A 16,829-nucleotide genomic window follows, 5' to 3' on the forward strand; every position below is an offset into this window, starting at 1 on the left:
AATAATTCCCAAAATAAATGATTCATTCTTTAGGAGCGGACTCGGGCGGCTTTACTTGACAGCCTCCACGATGAGCTGCAGAGACTCTCTCAGAGCATGCTGGGACTGACAGTGGGTCTGGAGGAGGAGGGTCGATCAGAGAATGGACACGCCCATGGAGGCTTATTGGATTCCATCAAGGTCTGTTTGAGTTTTCATTTCTCTAAACTGTTTTTTGAGTTATTAGTTCCTTATGGACAGAAACGGCTCCATTTTTTCATTATTCAGATTCTTCTTTAATTGGCTTTAGTTACTGAAACTAAACCAGAGCTCGTTGTACATGTTGTACAACACACACGTTGGAAACACATTGCATCTCACTCCCAAAACAATAATGCTGGATGAACTGAGCATTGATGTGATTTTGTTAGTTTTATCCTTCAGACACAGTCGTCCTGCTTTGTGTAAACCAAGTTATTCATTACATAAATGACGTTTGTTTCAGACTTTTACAGTCATGCTTTTTGTCCCTCTCAGAGAGCAATGCGAGGGCGGAGTGTTTCCATGGAGACCATGTCACGGGGTGGAGTGGGACTACCTACCAGTCTGAGTGGGGGGGGCCTGGCACACATTAGTGTGGAGGTGAGCAGTGATAATTGTTCAGCATCTTACCTGCCATCCCGAGAACTGTCATTGTAATGACGCAGTGTTTTTGTCAGTGTAACGTAAAGTCTCCTGTGAAGAGACGTTCAGGAATTTTCCCTCGTCTGCTGAGTGTCGACAGCCAAACGGAGAAACACAACCACAGGAGGTAACCACAGTGTCTCCTGTCTCCATGTGTGATGTACAGTGATAAAAAAAAAAACAGGAGGTAAAGCAGATGGAATCCAGTTTTCACACTCTGTTCTTTACAATTGTGAACCCGTCAGTCTTCTCAGTGAGCAGAGGAGCTTTGACAGCTGTCAGCCAATGTTGGAGCTGCCGTCCAATCCCAGCTCTCCGGAGGCGGGACGAGACAGGTATGTAACTAGGCAGGTATCCCTGCTTGTTTGCTCTTCAGCTTCCTGTCTTTTTGATTTTATCTTCACCTCAGCAGCTCTTACAGCTAGTTTTGACTGGTTCCACGTATCTTTTGCTCTCATACACAGGTGGTTTAGAGTCCTGCCAACAGTTTGATATTGGTAACTCACCAAAAACTAAAGTGTCAACAAAAGCAGTGAAGAAGATGATGAGCTAGTGAAAAATAAACTCTTTTAAAATAACTACTAAGATTTTTTTGGCTTTTGGTGAGAGACACTGTATCTAAATACCAAATGAGTGTTTCTTTACAAAAAAGGACCAAATGAACATTGAACTTAAATGAACGAAAGTTTGCTGGGAGGTTTTTGTTATCTGCAGGATGCACGTGAAGAGGGAGAGCAGTAAGATTTCCAGATCCACATCTAGCACCTGCACCTTCACCGTCCCTGCTGATGACACACACCTGGTGAGGAATCATAGATTCACTGTATAACCTACTCCAGTATCCAGCTGGTGCATCCTGTAGCAGCAAAGAGAGCAAAGCCAAACAAAGTCTGCAGTGAGGGAGGAAACCTGCAGCTGCCTGTGCAGAGCAGCAGCAGCACAGGAAGAAAAAGGCTTTGTAGGCTGATTCAAGCTGGAGATGAGATGCTCATGGGGGGAAATGAGTGATTATAGAGTTCTATTGTTATTAGAAGATTCAAACTGGGCCCAAAATATCAGATTGTGTTCATTGTTTAATGATTCGTCAAATGATTTAGTATCAAAAATTGTCTTTATGTCGCTCAGGCTGCAGCGGCGGAGGGTCAAAGTTCAACTCCGCTCATTGTCTGTCGCAGCCCCACAGGTCTAGTAAAACCCAAATATCCAGTTTGACAGTTTAGCTCCTCTGTCTTTGTTTTCCAGTTTTCCTGCTGTTTGTTTCTCTTTCACTTTCAGAGATGAGAAATAAAGGTTCTCCCAGATCCAACCTCAAGTTTCGTTTCGACAAGCTGAGCCATTCTGCTGCAGTGAGTCTGTTTGTGGTGTTGAATAAATAAAGTTCACAATAGTTTTAATAGTTTTTTCACTGTAATCGGTGACTGTGGTTACAAGCAAAGGTTAGTGTTCTAACAGCACTAATGATTTCTCTCTCTTTCAGTTCCACACTACACAGAAAGAGCAAATTGTATTTATATTTCCATGAAACGGTCCAAAGAAAACGTGTTGGTTCTGTTAAACTACTTCACTGAATCTGTTTCACATTTATTTTTAATAATGCCACAACTTTTCTATTCTTTTCTCTCTGTCATCAGCAGGGACACTAGACCGTGAACTGGGCAGAGGGAGGTATGTTCAGCATCGTGTTTGTGTCTTTCCAGTCAATAATGTGTGTTACACTATATTCAGGGCTTTTTGGATTTATAACAAATATTAAGAATGTGGAGAATAATTCCATGCTAAGCAGCCTTCTCTTCTACTTTTATTGTGATTATTTGCCTTTTGAGGGGAAATTTATTTTTGTTTTCAAATTATTTTAAATTAGTTTTCAATTGACACTAATTTAACCCTATACGTGATGTGAGCCTCATGCAGCAGTGAGAGCTGTGTTGCTTTTCACACTTATCTTGCTCTGATTTTTGTTCCTCAGGTTACACACAGAGATGAGGGTTTAGGTTATGTTATTTAGCAGAGACTGCCGACCACAGTGACCCCGCAGGTGCTAAAAACAACATTAAATCTTCTCTACTCGCATTTGGTTAGTTGTTAGCAGCAGTTAGCCTCCATTGGGTTTTTGCATTGGGGGCCAGTCAACTAAAACACTTAAATCTGTCCATTGTTTCTTTACTGCCAAGCTGAGGGTAAATATTTTTATTGAGTTGCTTCTGACAGGGAGTTTTGCTGTTTGTTGCAGTGAGAATTTATTTTTAATCTGTTTATTCTCTTTGTTATTTACAGAAGAACAACAAGGTTCAGACAAACAGCGGCACAGACGAAGAGGAGGACATGAATCTGAAAACACCAATAATCACAAACCTGAACCTTAAACTACAAATGTGTCCACACAAACACACACACACACACACACAATGGTTAAAAGGGAAACTCTACAACATTCCTTCTTCAGCTGCATCAGCTCTGCAGGACTGTGCACGTCAACACAGTGAACCACGTGAACCTGAATGGTGCAGACACACACACATACTGAGGTTAGTTCACATGCAAAGTGAGGCCTAGGTGTCATTCAAAGGACCATTCCATCAAATTTGCACATTTTGATCAGTTTACTAGTCCTGGATGAGAAAATAATCCTGATGATGATGTTCTGTTGTTCTACCTGTCTGGCACATGACACACTGAAGGGCAGGTTAGTTAAAGCCCAGATCCTGATCTGATTCCTGTAGCATCAGATATCTGCTGAGTTCGACCTGATGCTTATATTGGGCCAAATGATGTTAAAATACAAATCCAATATTCAACCCTGATACTTTTCCTGGTTAAACAGTTTTTATCTGCTTCTTCTGCAGACATTCATCAACACAGCTCCAGTCAAAGCTCAACAGTAAAAAAAAACACAAAAATAACTTTGTGTATGAGCTCTGGCTGCAGCTTCAACCTGTTTCCATCCAAACTGTGTCCAAATCAAACAGAACCTCAGCAAAGAAAATCCTTTTATACTGGATAAAGATCCATTGAAATACTGTATATCTGGAACAGCTCTGTTGTTACTGTTGTTGTCAGTAAAAATACAAAGATGTTGATTTTGGTGTCATAGACAAATAACTGGTAAATCTTCACAATTGAGGAGCTGTTTCCAGTGAATCCAAGGGGGACTAGTTGGTTAATAATAAAAATGATGCAAAGTTGGGGGTCAACAACAAATGGAGACTGTAATTTTGAGAACACACAGTAAAACTGATAAATCCGTTGATTCTGAGGCGACTGAAGGCTGATGTTCACTGAAAATTCCTTCTCTCCTTCTCTACAATAATAAATTGCACCAAAGAATTATTTATTATTTAACCACCACAGTTGTAGTTTCTAGGAACATATCCAATCTATCTCAATATGCACTTCTCTCGTAAAGGTTGAGATTACAGATTGTACACAGGGTTTCTCCAGAATTTAGTGTCCACAGACAAATGTCTAAAAATCAGTAGCAAATCTCCTGTAGGTGCTAATGTCGGCTCTACAACGTTTGTGGCTGAAGTCAGTGAAGGCATCTGATTTGGTATATGTAGCGTCTTCTTTGTCCTGCAAACGAACAAAACTGCATCGCAGCAAACATGGTGAGGACTGAGAACAACAGCTGACAAACGACCATCAATCTAAGGGAATGAAACATTTGAAACATGATTAAAGCAAATCTTCAAAAAGACTTCACCTTACAGACACAGGGTTTTTCTGCACTCTGTAATCTCTGACTGTGTCCCTATGAAGACCAACCTGATCACAACCTAACCACTTATATCTGGCTCCTTCTGAACGGCAGGAGGTAACAGTCTTCCTGTTTCATCTGTGAACCTGCAGAAACCCAGATGAAACGCTTGCAATAACAATAAGGTGACATTAGCCTAGTTCTTTCAGGTTTCCTGCTGTGGAAGCAATACTTTCATTTTCAGTGAACATTCACCTTCATGCAGCTCTGGATCTGAGTAACTGTCTCCCAACTAAATTATGTCAATGCAATATTATTAAATGATGTCTACATTTAAACACTATAGTCACAGTTTTACATTTAAACATGACGCTCAAACTGTCGATTAAGACCTGGTCATTTCAACATGTATCAAACTTAAAACAAATTTCAAGAACCCTGAGAATCCAGAAATCCACTGTGAAGAAGTATCCGGATAAGCTTAAACCTACAAAAGGGGGAAAAAAGCTGCCATCTGATGCAAAAACTGCCAAAAATGGACCAGATGCTGTCAGGAAACAGGCAGCTAACAGACTTAAAACTCAGAAAACAGACAGAAATTGGGTTAAATTGGCTGGAAAAAGACAGGAAATGCTCAGCAAACAGACTGGAAACTGATAGGAAACAAACTGGAAACAGACAGAAAACAGACAGGGTTAACTGATGTAAATCAATCTGGATACTGAAAGGAGACAGAATATGGACAAACAACTGGCTGGAAATGGTCAACAGATCCTGTTTGAGGGTCTGAAATTCCAACTGGGGAATTCACGTTTTGGGTTTTAGAAATAAAACCTAATTTTCTGGAAACTGAAATGTACAGAATATAAGCAGGAAACAGGATAGAAATAGAAAATAGACACAAAATGGGCTTGAAACTGGCTGGAAGTGGTCAGCAAAGGAAAGCGGCAGGAAATGTATGATTTTGCACTAAAATGACAAAAAGTTCTGTGGGTGTTAAATATATTTACATAAATATTAAATATGTACAGACTGAACCAGGTCACTGACTAAACTAAGTGTCCTGATTGCACTGAAAGCACAATTTCTGTTCCTCCTATTCTTGCTCTGATTTTAGGTGTAAATCTCATTTTCTGTGTTCAGATATTTTTCCTTAATAACTGTAATAGTTTATTTTAAAATGGGTGAGGGAAAACGTAGCATAAATACAAAGATGTCTCTGTGTGTTTATATTCACTGATCTGCATCATGATGGAAAACTCTTTGAAAATGTTATAAAATTTTTGCTTCAGACACTTTTTCACTTTGTTCTACTAATTTTTGTGTATTTGTATGTGTCAGCTGTGATCACACGTCATTTATCATAAAGACAAAAAAATCTCAGTAAAACATTTTTATTCCATTCCCCCTAAAAACTACACCCTGCCGTGAGGTTAACTCAGGTAACCATACTTGTTTACCTGCACTGTAGCAGGCCTGGGCCACAAAGTGATCAATCATCAATCAATTAAAATAAACTGATGACCAAAGCTCCATATCAACACAGGCTACGAGCAGGTGCAGATCGAGAAATGTTTTAATACACAGACCACTCTCACAATAAGGTGGCACATTTGGAACAAGAATTAAAAGCGTTTCAACTTAAAAAAAAACTTTTTTTTCACAAATTTTTTAGAAGATTTTTTGATGACAATCGATATTCATTAATACATTGATTTAAATATGATATTAGAGAATGTTGTTAAATACTGTGAGGAGGTGGAGCATTTTCACAATGTGCGTGGATGCGCTACTTCTAAAAGTAGCCACTGGGTGGCGCTAACTGTTTCCACCATTCGCAGCACCAACGAGGAAGAAGTCGGAGGACAGGGAATGACTTCCGGGTTAGGGTTAAAGCCAAACAACCGCAGTACCAGAGGCGGCCGTTGTTCGCAGCTATCTCCATGGCGGCTGTGCGTAGCTTACAGGTGTCGGTAAAATCAGACAGCGGCTCCGACCGCTCGGAATCGGACTCTGACTCCGAGTCGGACCGAGATGCCCGCGAAGCCGAACCGATGGAGGTGGAGGAGGGAGAACTGGGGGCGGATGATATTTCGGTTAACCGTTCCCTCAAGGCGCTTTTGCCGGTAAGTGTCCAGACTAGGCCCCTGTCAGACCGCGGACTGGCGTCTGCGGAACTGCGAAGAGCGTCGCCGTGTGGCACCTTAACCTCCCGGCTTTGCTTGAGAACTGCTAGTTAGCAGCGTTAGTGTTTAGGCGAACGCTCGGTAGCATTTAACGGCCTTTAACACCGACTTGCTTTGGTTATTGGGCCACGCAGTTTGGTTGAGCAGCTGCTGTTTCGTTGCTTGTGTCTCGGCCACTTGTTGCTGGTAGCACGGCGATGAACAGCGTTTGTCTGGGGAAACAGCCACCGAACTGCGTCCAGGAAAGTTCACCTTAACCGTTTTTACGTACAAATGAAGGCGGTTAACTGAAACCGGTCGGTCACATTAGACAAGTTTGATTCGTCTTCGAACACTGATCATTTCGGCCAATTCATAATCACTATTGTAAAAGTAGCTCTTCCTTTATGAGAGAATTCATCAAACTAAACCCCGATGTTATCCCCCAAATATTGTCCTGATCTGTTAACATATGAAATAGTGAGTCTGTTGTCTTGTGAATATTAATTAGATTATACATTTTTTAAATGGGATATTGTGTAAAGAGCAACATCTGTCTTGAAACGGGGTCACTTTGCTTTAGTGTGTTCACTTGTACTGTTGCAATCACAATTATTGCTGCAGTTAGATCACCAGCATCCGTTTAGTAATGCTTAGAATTAATTAGTAATATTTAATGTGTTATGACAGGTCAGCAGGTAATAGTAGGGTCTAATGCTTTGTTCAGTTTTAATTCTCAGGACTGTACTAAAGTGGTAATTTCACTTCAGACAGGACTACAGCAGTTTAAAACTAATTAACCATCATCTTCCAAATAAATCACTGCTAAGTGTAGTGTTTTTCTCACTGTTCCACGTTTCTCCTTGGTCAGTGTTCAGAGTTAGCTTGTTTTCTGCCTTTGTGAGACACATAGTTTTGTAAAATCTCAAAATAACATCTTTGCCTGGTTATTGCAGATAAAAAAGAGAAGTAAATTATGCTGAGAAACCGGATATGTGTACTGTCTATTTTAATTTCTGCTAAATTGATTTAAAATACCAATAAATGTAAGAACAATTTGACAGTGCAGTGTGGGAGAAATTGGTTAAAGTCAGCTTCAGGTCTCTGTTTTGTACTTAAGGTCTTGAAACTACTTTTCGTACAAATTTTAGAAGAAGTGCTTTTTACAATCCAGTTGTTACCATTTTACACAATTTCCTCTCAAAGCCAACAGACACATGAAACTGAATAACAGTAATAGTCTAAATGTATTCACAATTCACCACTTGTGCAGAAAATGAGCTGATTTCATCATTTTGTGAAAACCAAAATGTCACTGTGTGAGAATGTTAGAAACACCAATTCATCACCACACTGGTCTTTGGTGGTGAAGAGCTGTGCTGTATTTCCAAATCAATGTTTCACTAATACAAAGATGATGAGCATTTAAAATGAAGCTTTACGGATACGACTGTAACGTACGTGTCTGTGCTGGTGCGTTTTGTTTTGCAGGATACGAGCAGGAGGTATGAGAACAAGGCTGGAGCCTTCATCACTGGGATTGATGTCAACTCAAAGGTACAACTCCCATAAACACACACAGCCTCTATCTGATGTACAGTAAACATATCTAAAGTTCAGCTGCAGTGCTGAGACTGAAACGTTTTTACACCTGTTGGGAGGACGGCACAAAACCTTCCTTCAGTCCGAAATGTGGTTTTCCTGTAATTTCTTCATTGTACTGAAATTAATGTAGTTCTACTATGTTATTAAGAATTTATTTTATTGTTCTTCAAAACGGAACAGACTTTAAATGAGCAGAAACACTTCGTGTAAGTTTAGAATTGGAACTGTTATTCTGCTTCACTGGAGCTGAGTACGCTGCAAGTGGAAGCTCTGGATGTACACACAGCTGTGTATTGAAAAGTGTGTGCTTGTATTTGTGTGTGTTCATCAGGAGGCAATTGAGAGAAAAGAGAAGCGAGCAAGACGTTTCCATTTCCATGTTGAGGAGTCCATCGGTCAGAGGAACGTTTTCCTCGATAAAGATGCCATGAAGAAAGGTACCAGCCCTATACAGACAAAACAAGGATTTATTTGTATGTGTGAGCCTTGTTTTTTTAATGTTGTTGTCCTCTGTGGCGCTTAGCCATCCCAAGACTACGCCTGGAGGCCATCCATATGACAGGAGTGGACGACATGAGCACACAGGATGTCTTTGGATATTTTAAGGAATATCCTCCAGCACACATCGAGTGGATTGATGACACTTCCTGTAAGTGCACACACACACACGGCTGTTCGAAATGTATTATTAAGGAAAGATTTGGTCGCTGGGATAGAATTAAAGTTGCAGCTAACAACTGTTCTAATAACTTTTATTTTTTTAACCCGACAGATCAATTATTAAATTCATTCATTCATTCATTCATTCATTGGTTTAAATTGATTTTTGTAAAAGATTTGTAATCTTAGGAATCCAAACACATTTCATTTAGTGTTTCTTTTTCTTTCAAGCTGTATAATTTAAATAAAAACAAAAAACAAATTTTAATGGAAAAATGTTCATATGTTTATTTGAATTCCAATTAGCTTTGCTGACTACAGTAATTAATTTTCAAAAGGTATTGGTCAAAGGTCACTTTTGGCAAAGACGGAGCTGATTTTAACCCATGATGAGGCATCAGTATATTTTTATTTTTAAAAGTAATATTTTAATATTAAAACTGACAAGTGGTGATTGGTGCAGTATAAACAATTTGCAGTTAAAATATATTTTTATTTAGGAATACTCACACACCACCTGATTATTTCCTAGGCAACGTGGTTTGGCTGGATGACGACACCTCCATCCGAGCCCTCATCAACACCAGCCGAATGCGTGACCCAGATGCTGTTGCCACAGAGACGGAGAGCAGCAGCCAGCCAGGTGAACAGAGCCGAGTGGGGTCAGCGTGTGGCCAGAAATACAATCGGCAGGTTAATGAATTGTAAAAAGTAACTGACACGTGCGTTTTTATCACCTGACAGGTCATAGGGGTCAGAGGTCAGATGAAGAGGACGAAGAAGAGGAGGGTGAGGTGGATGAAGATGAGGAGGAAACTGTGAAAAAGAGCAGCGAGGATATCGAGGGGAAAGACATTGATGGGGATGCAGAGCCGAAGACAAAAGCAGAGGGTGGTCAGGTAGAACCACATGTCCTTCAGAAGTGTGTTTATAAAGGTCTTAACTGGTGAGCCACAGCAACCATAGCCTCAGGATTTAAAGTTCAGGCCTAATTAACACTTACTTAGCAAGTGTGATCAAAAGCTCCTAATGATTTGTGTTGTAGACGTGTGGAAAGGTTCATTTTATGTAAAACATAACATGGTTGTTAATGATTATTCATATGTTGCTAATTTTAATAATGTTCTAATCTTTCCTTTGGACATCAGCGCGTTATCAGCATCCATTTAATTCATTTTTAAAGTGCTGGTTTCCGAAGTTGTTCTGACGTCCTTTTGTGTCTCAGTTGGACGACCTGTCGGGGACGGAGAGAGAGTCTCTGCTGAGAAATGACCTGCGACCGGCCATCAAGCCCTTCAAAGGAAACAAACTCCTGCTGCGGTTCGCGACACAAGGTCTCACTCACTCGTCCCAGTGAATTACTCTCAGTTTCTTGTTACACTGCTGCAAGCGTCCAGGCGGCACAGCTGTGGTATAAAACCCAGATTTAGTGTTTTTGTGCTTTTTCTCAACCTACACATTAACCATGTATATCATCAATAATGACCCATCATAATATGCAATGCTGGTTGACCTCACCGCCTCCTTTGCTGCCTGTGTGTGCTGAAGCAGTGTCCAGGAGAAACTGCTCTGGTGGTGGATCACAGAAACAAGGCATCAGTAAAACATCACACCACTCCACCTGGTGCACTCTCCTATTTTGTTGTTGTTGGTGTCAGAGCAGCTACAGTAGTCACCTGGAACCCTGATGGCATGTTGACTTGATGTTTGCATGTTTTTGTTGGTTGGTATTTTCAGTTTTTTATACACCAGCCAATGTGCAGGAAATGAATTCAGTACCTAAATTGTTCAGAGACATATTTCTAAATGTACTCAGTGGACAGTTTGAGTGAGCTCAGAACATCTGTAATTAGGGCTTTTTAACTGTGTCTTTAACACAATTGATTCCTGCTTTAATGCGAGTACATCTTTGTCTTCTACAGAAGATAAAAAGGAGCTGGGCGCTGCGCGGCGTAGCAGATACTACATGAAGTACGGAAATCCAAACTACGGAGGCATGAAAGGAATCCTCAGCAACTCCTGGTGGGTCTCACACTGTTGGTCAGGTTTGTGTTGCTTTAATTTAGATGAATGTCCAGAACATTAGAAACACCCCCTTGGATCATCTGATGCTGCCTCAGAAAGGAGTCAAATCATCTCTACTGCGGCGTTAAGAGTTTGAGACCATTCTGTGTTTTGTGTTTCCACTGTAAAATGTACAAACGTCGTCTCTGTGCTCAGGAAGAGGAGGTACCACAACCGGCGGATCCAGAGAGACGTCATTAAGAGCAAGAAGCCTCTCATTGGAGACAGCATGGGACACACACCTCCGTACACACACAGACACTCGGGTGAGAACGAATATCACATCAGCCTCCATTCTGCTGGTAGTCGCACACTGCAGTGTGTCCGCTAGAAATGCGGATGTATGTATGTATGTTGTACATAAAATCCATTAAGAGCCGTGTTGTCATTCAGGTTACTCTCATTACTCTCATTCCTGTTTTCATGCGTGTAGCTGTCAGACGTGAATCACACACAGAATAGGATCTTTAAAAATGCCTGCCATGCTTGTACTAGTATACGGGAAACTGACTCTTCTCTTCTCCCGCCTCAGCTGATCTGGTCAACCTTCCAGAGGAGCCCATCAAGGAGGAAGAAGAAGAGGAAGAAGAGGATAGTGACGAGGACATGGACTCCGATGACAGGGTGGTGGAGTACAAGGAGCGAGGTGAAAAAGGCAGCAACTCGCGATCGCAGGGGCCGGGGCTTCATAGCCGCGTGGAGCGCTCTCCGTCTCCCTGGTCGGAGTCGGACGAGATGGACTATGACCTGGAGCTAAAAATGATCTCCACACCGTCCCCAAAGAAGAGCAAGAAGATGACTATGTATGCAGACGAGCTGGAAACTCACATAAAGAGCATCCGGTAAGAACCACCCGCTGCAGTGGTCATGCATCCACCATCGATGTTCTGTTGTTCCATCCAGATCCTGCATTAATTAGGATTTATTATTATTATTATTATTATTATTATTATTAATTAGGATTTTTATTTATCCGTAAGAATTATTGTTACCCACAGCTGGGACTCAAGCATGTGATGTAATAATTCTAAACAGCAGCATTTCTACTCTTCTGTCATACTGTTCAGATTTCTGTAATAGTTAAAGTAGAACAAAAAACATGTTCTTTTATTTTTGTATTTTTATCTGTTTTTTAATCTTTTTTTCCTGACTTTGTCTTGTGAGTAGGAACCGGATCGGTGGGTCAGGGTCACAGAGCAGGACCATATCTTCATCGCCCACCAAGGTGACGGATGTGCGGCAGCTGCTGGAGGAGAAAAGACAGGGTCTGTCTCAGCACAGACAGACCCCCCCAGTGACAAGCGGCGGGAAAACAGGTCTGCAGCTAATCTCTGTGTGAGTTGGCTTCACCTGCTTCCACAGGACGCATTAACACGTCCGACCCTGTGTTTGCAGATATTCGGCAGCGGTTAGGGAAGAGGCGCTACTCTCCTGACGGACGACGCTCCCCCTCCCCGGTATCGCCCAGAGACACCCCCCCAGCCAGAGAACCAATCAGAGATGTGCATCGCAGACTGGGTGTTTCCAGTCAGGACAATAAAGTCCACTTTTCCAACTCGTCCAAAGACAGAAAGACAAGTACGGTCTGCAGCTGGATCCATGCTTTTATATAATCGCAGCACGTTTTAAGATTTCTGAGCTTGTTAACAAAACTAACTAACTAACCCCCCTGCAGGCAGCCTGTGGAGCAGACTTGGCTCCAGTGACAACGACGCTGGACATCACAGATCGAGCAGCCGGTCAACGGGTTTGTTCCCCTCCTCGTCAGGGCCAACTGACAGTGGCAGCGGAAGCAGTGGGAGAAAACGAGTCGACGGAGAGGATGAGGCGGAGGAGGTGGAGGAGGAAGACGACTCGACGCTGCAGAGGATGTGGGGTGCCATGATCAAACAGAAACAGGAACGTATGTCCCACAAGATGAAGAAGAGCCGGCTGGACAACCTGCCATCGCTGCAGATCGAGATCAGTCGCGACAGCAGCGACGAGTCTGATGCCTGAAATGAAGCTCGAATTGGAAGAGGAGGAGGAGGAAGACAGCAAGTGTTTGATTCCCTCCTTTTAACACCGCACCTTTGTCAAAGTACTGGAAGACAAAGGCATGAAACAGATGGCAGATCTGAGGCCAGTGTGATGGGTTTAGACAGGAACTGCTTTTTGTTGTCTGCAGTTTATGGATGGATTACTGCAGCGGCCTGATGGGTACAGGCCCAGGGCCCTGTATTAGAAGGGATTGCTAACATTTCTTAGTAGAGGATTCAGTTAAAAGCTTCCCAATGTTCTTTTGTTTGTCTTTGTTTTTGATTGTTGGTTTATTTCACAGCTCCGATCTCTTGAAACTTATCATAATTTCCCCTGGAAATAAATCCACAATTCAGCACGAATTATAGTTATCATATTTTCAGTCTGAAGGGTTAGTCAGGTCAGCTTGACTATATATTTGGATGAAGTAGTTTGTAAAAACAAAGTATCAGATTTGGTGTCACATACCGATTAAATCTCTAAAAAGTAAATTATTTGATCAGATCAGACTCAGCATTCCCACATTCTGAGTACATAAGTGACACAGGTCAGGACTGACAGTTACTACTGGAACACCCACAGCTGTGGTATTAACAGCACAATATATGGGGATTCTGACAGCAGCATCCTTTTTTATTTTTATTTTTTTTAATTTCTCACATTGTTGTAGCAATGCAAAACCTGAATTTGTTCCAGTGCCTCTGTCTAAAACCGTAGCACAAGGGCCCAGAAGTAAATGAGCATGTTCGTAGTTGCTGGTCTTCAGTGTGGAGGTTTAGTCCTGTGTTGGAGGCCTGGCAGTGTTTTTATGTCTGTGCCCAGGGACCCACTGGTTCCTAATCCAGCCATGCTCCTGTCAGTAAATAAGCATCTGTGCAGATCTTTAACAGCCAAACACTCCCATGTTTTAAAAAGCTGCTGTATGTTAGTAAGTCAGATTTAGTTTGGGAATCTGAGTTTTTTTTTTTTTTTCCCCCCAAAACTGCTTCACCCTCTGAGAACTGAACCGTCAGTCCTGGTAGTGGATGTGTCACTTCGGACCATTCCTCTCCAACGCTTTGTCACGTCCAGCTGCAGCTCAGTTTCAGTGTATTCACAGGAGGATCGGTACAAAAACTTCACGTGAAAAAAAATGTATGTTCTTACATTGTACGGGCTCCTTTGTCTGAGCAGAGCGGTAATGATGGTAAAGTCTTCCCTGTGGACAGTGAGGGAAACATGGGGATAGAAAAGGACATTGGCAAAAGTGATGAAATCAATATGAGAAAAACAAATTTTACTCATAAAACTTCACAATTCTTTTTCTTTATTATCATAACTGTGTTGTTTCTCTCAAAACTGAAAGAGATCATAAGACATGAGTGAAAACGGGAAAATCGAAGACTGATGTGTCTGCAATGATTATTTTCTGATGCTAAATATGCTCAACACTGTATTGTACATCAGCAGTATGAATCTGGTGTTTTTGTTTTTTTTTTTTCGGTTATTTTAATGTTTTGGGGGCCACAGCAACTGTAATCCAATCAGGTGACATCAGATCACACTCATAATTATGACTTTAAATACATATTAAAATGTTGGCTGGTGCTTTATTTTACAGATCTGCAATTTCTGAATTATTTCCTGTATGTTTTACTAGAAAGACTTGTCATGTGACGATAATCACAGGGGAAATGGGCATGTTTTTAATTTGTCTACAGGCAGCACATGTTTATATGTAGAAATGGACCTCAGAGTTTGAAATATGGCAGCAGCAATAGATTTTTTTTTTTCATTATCAGCAAACTTGCAGTTTAGGTCACTGATCAGGTAAAGACAGGAGTTATCTAAAATTGTTTTCCCCCAGCACATATGGAATATTCATATATAAGAAATTTGCAATCCAGAAGTGTGTCAAGGTGCAGCCCACACACAGTCAGAGCAACTTTGTGTTTAATATCACATAATCCATTAACCTATGGATTATTTTTTGGCATCAGTAAGCACCAAGTAGAATATTTAATTGTATCTAGAAAAGGCACAGAGAATCCACTGTGAATGCTTTGGACTGAAAGGATTTTCCATGCAAAGCAGAAAGAGGCTGAAAGGAAATGTGGCCTCCTTATATACATGCTATAAATGGGGAAACTTCAAAGCCTGTTCGCCTTAAAGCTTCAAAGGCAATTATGTGACGTGATTGATGATGATGATGTCGGTCATCAATTGCGCATCACTTGCCTTTTAAGTTTTTAGTTGTTATACTTCAAAGTATAACTATTCAAAGTATAACTATACGAAGTATAAATATATTTAAAGTCACAAAGTTTTAAAGTTTGAATGGTGTTTTAGCTGAGAGTCTGCTCAAGTAGCTAGACGCCAAAAAAACGTACGGAAGTCAGAAAAATAAGATTAAGATATCATTACTGTGACGTCCGTAGCATTCAGATCAGAAGTGATACTACAGATTAGAATATCATTCAATCTACTAGGAAATAAAAATAACGCGCCACATGGTTTGTAAAATTTCATGACGTGGTGACAATCTCATAACCTGAATTAAGAGAACTATGTCCAATTATTGTAAAATAATAAAACATGTCATTGAATTTGCAGCTGTCTAATGTCTCTTGCGTAATGCTGATGATAAAATGTCGATTTGCCGATTAAGTGCATTTCTGTAAACATGTATGCAAGTGCTGGTTAAGTATTTAGTGCAAAGTGCACAAAAAAGGTTAGAGTTTAAAAGTAAAGTAGGCATTATAGTACTCGTCTTGAGCCACGACAGTGCCGTAACCCGTGACCAATTTACGGCACTGTCGGGAGTAAGTCGTTCAGCTGACTGTCTCTGAGACACGGAAGAAGACTTCACACTGTGAAACGATAGAATTGGACTTGGATTGCTGCGTGAACACGAACACTGCAGATGAAATAGTTAGTGTGTGAACTCGTTCTTGTTCGGGCTGTGGGATCATTAAAGTGTCCATGCTGTAGTTAGTTGGAGCTCCTGCTGCAGACAGTCCACGTGTGGGATAACATCAGTTTTTCACGGGTAGACCCCAAAATATAATGTACAGTTTTCATTATTTGCATTTGGTAAGAAAAATAAATCCTGTTCCCCAGGTTTTGAAACCGAAACAGTTTAGTTAGTTTCATCCAATCTGTAGTTAATAAATCACCAGACCTCCGGTCCACACTCTGACCTTAACATCTCTGCTAAAGCTTTAGCCTGGCTCACGTCCTTTATACCTGGATGGACCTTAAAGAGTTTCCAACTCTCGCAGTCTGTCAGAACTCTTTGTTTTCAAATCTCTGCACTGGCTGCATCAGGTTCAAAGCTGTGACTCAGCAGCACCTTCTCACCCGAACTCCCTCATCCAGGTCTACAATCCCCCCCAGCTACTGCACTCTGCCAGTAATCTGTGACTATTGGTCCCATCAGCACAGAAAGGACCCCAAGCAAAACTCCAGCTTAGAGATGCGAAGAGCTCTGAAGTCTGCACACTCCCTCCCACTTTTCAAGTTTAGTTAGTTTAGTGTAAGAAATAATTCTTACCAGAGTGGAACTGATTTTGCTTTTAACACTACATTAGGTGGAAATTTTATTCTCTGGGAAGTTACTGAAGTTACTTCTTGAAGAACAAAAAATGAAATTACTAGATTCTTAAGTGTTTAATGCAATTTTGCTAATAATCTGGTGTAAGTAAAACATAAATAAATCAAATTAAATGTAAATGATATGAATCAATTATGGACTGTGAATTGAATTAATCCATATTGGATAATCAGTGCCAATATCCAGCCTCTTAGACTTTGTACGTAGTTCTCTGGCAACAAAAATACAGACTTTAATGTGCCTGGATAATTCCACATACCAATTTTGCCTCGTTCAGTAAATATAAAAAATACAATTTAGTCCCATTCTAATGTTGCCATTTTGAATTTGAAAACCCACATGTTCGCAGTGGAGCAGGAGGCTTAGA

The 16,829-nt window shown here is 41.0% G+C and overlaps 2 protein-coding genes across 11 annotated transcripts in view; both read left to right on the top strand.

Annotated features, from left to right (window-relative positions):
* The window catches only part of LOC137108004 (rap1 GTPase-activating protein 2-like), a 29,700-nt gene extending 24,048 nt beyond the window's left edge, over positions 1-5,652 (top strand). For 5 of the 10 annotated variants that reach the window (XM_067492247.1, XM_067492246.1, XM_067492244.1 and 2 more), the window contains 9 exons: positions 34-180; positions 517-621; positions 699-790; positions 909-998; positions 1,378-1,465; positions 1,789-1,846; positions 1,939-2,009; positions 2,295-2,328; positions 2,938-5,652. In XM_067492247.1, coding sequence (XP_067348348.1) covers positions 34-180; positions 517-621; positions 699-790; positions 909-998; positions 1,378-1,465; positions 1,789-1,846; positions 1,939-2,009; positions 2,295-2,306 — 663 coding nt within the window. In that variant the 3' untranslated portion in view covers positions 2,307-2,328; positions 2,938-5,652. Of the gene's footprint in view, positions 1-33; positions 181-516; positions 622-698; positions 791-908; positions 999-1,127; positions 1,466-1,788; positions 2,010-2,294; positions 2,329-2,937 lie in introns of those variants that run through there. The other 5 variants (XM_067492245.1, XR_010912123.1, XR_010912124.1 and 2 more) reach the window with 5 other exon arrangements.
* Positions 5,653-6,235: 583 nt separating this feature from the next.
* ncbp3 (nuclear cap binding subunit 3) lies at positions 6,236-15,461 on the top strand. Its single transcript, XM_067492255.1, has 13 exons — positions 6,236-6,483; positions 8,014-8,079; positions 8,459-8,564; positions 8,651-8,776; positions 9,320-9,430; positions 9,532-9,686; positions 10,013-10,121; positions 10,710-10,809; positions 11,008-11,117; positions 11,384-11,693; positions 12,019-12,167; positions 12,247-12,429; positions 12,527-15,461. The coding sequence occupies exons 1-13, from the start codon at positions 6,301-6,303 to the stop codon at positions 12,847-12,849; spliced, it is 2,031 nt and encodes a 676-aa protein (XP_067348356.1). The 5' UTR covers positions 6,236-6,300; the 3' UTR covers positions 12,850-15,461.
* The last annotated feature ends 1,368 nt before the right edge of the window (positions 15,462-16,829 follow it).

Source organism: Channa argus, chromosome 22 (assembly GCF_033026475.1).
Source record: "Channa argus isolate prfri chromosome 22, Channa argus male v1.0, whole genome shotgun sequence".
Classification (NCBI taxonomy): domain Eukaryota; kingdom Metazoa; phylum Chordata; class Actinopteri; order Anabantiformes; family Channidae; genus Channa; species Channa argus.

Coding starts and splice junctions, on each gene's coding strand:
- ncbp3 (XM_067492255.1), top strand. CDS start 6,301: ATGGCGGCTGTGCGTAGCTTACAGGTGTCGGTAAAATCAGACAGCGGC. Junction 11,118..11,383: donor GTACACACACAGACACTCGG/GTGAGAACGAAT, acceptor CTCCCGCCTCAG/CTGATCTGGTCAACCTTCCA. Junction 12,168..12,246: donor GACAAGCGGCGGGAAAACAG/GTCTGCAGCTAA, acceptor CTGTGTTTGCAG/ATATTCGGCAGCGGTTAGGG.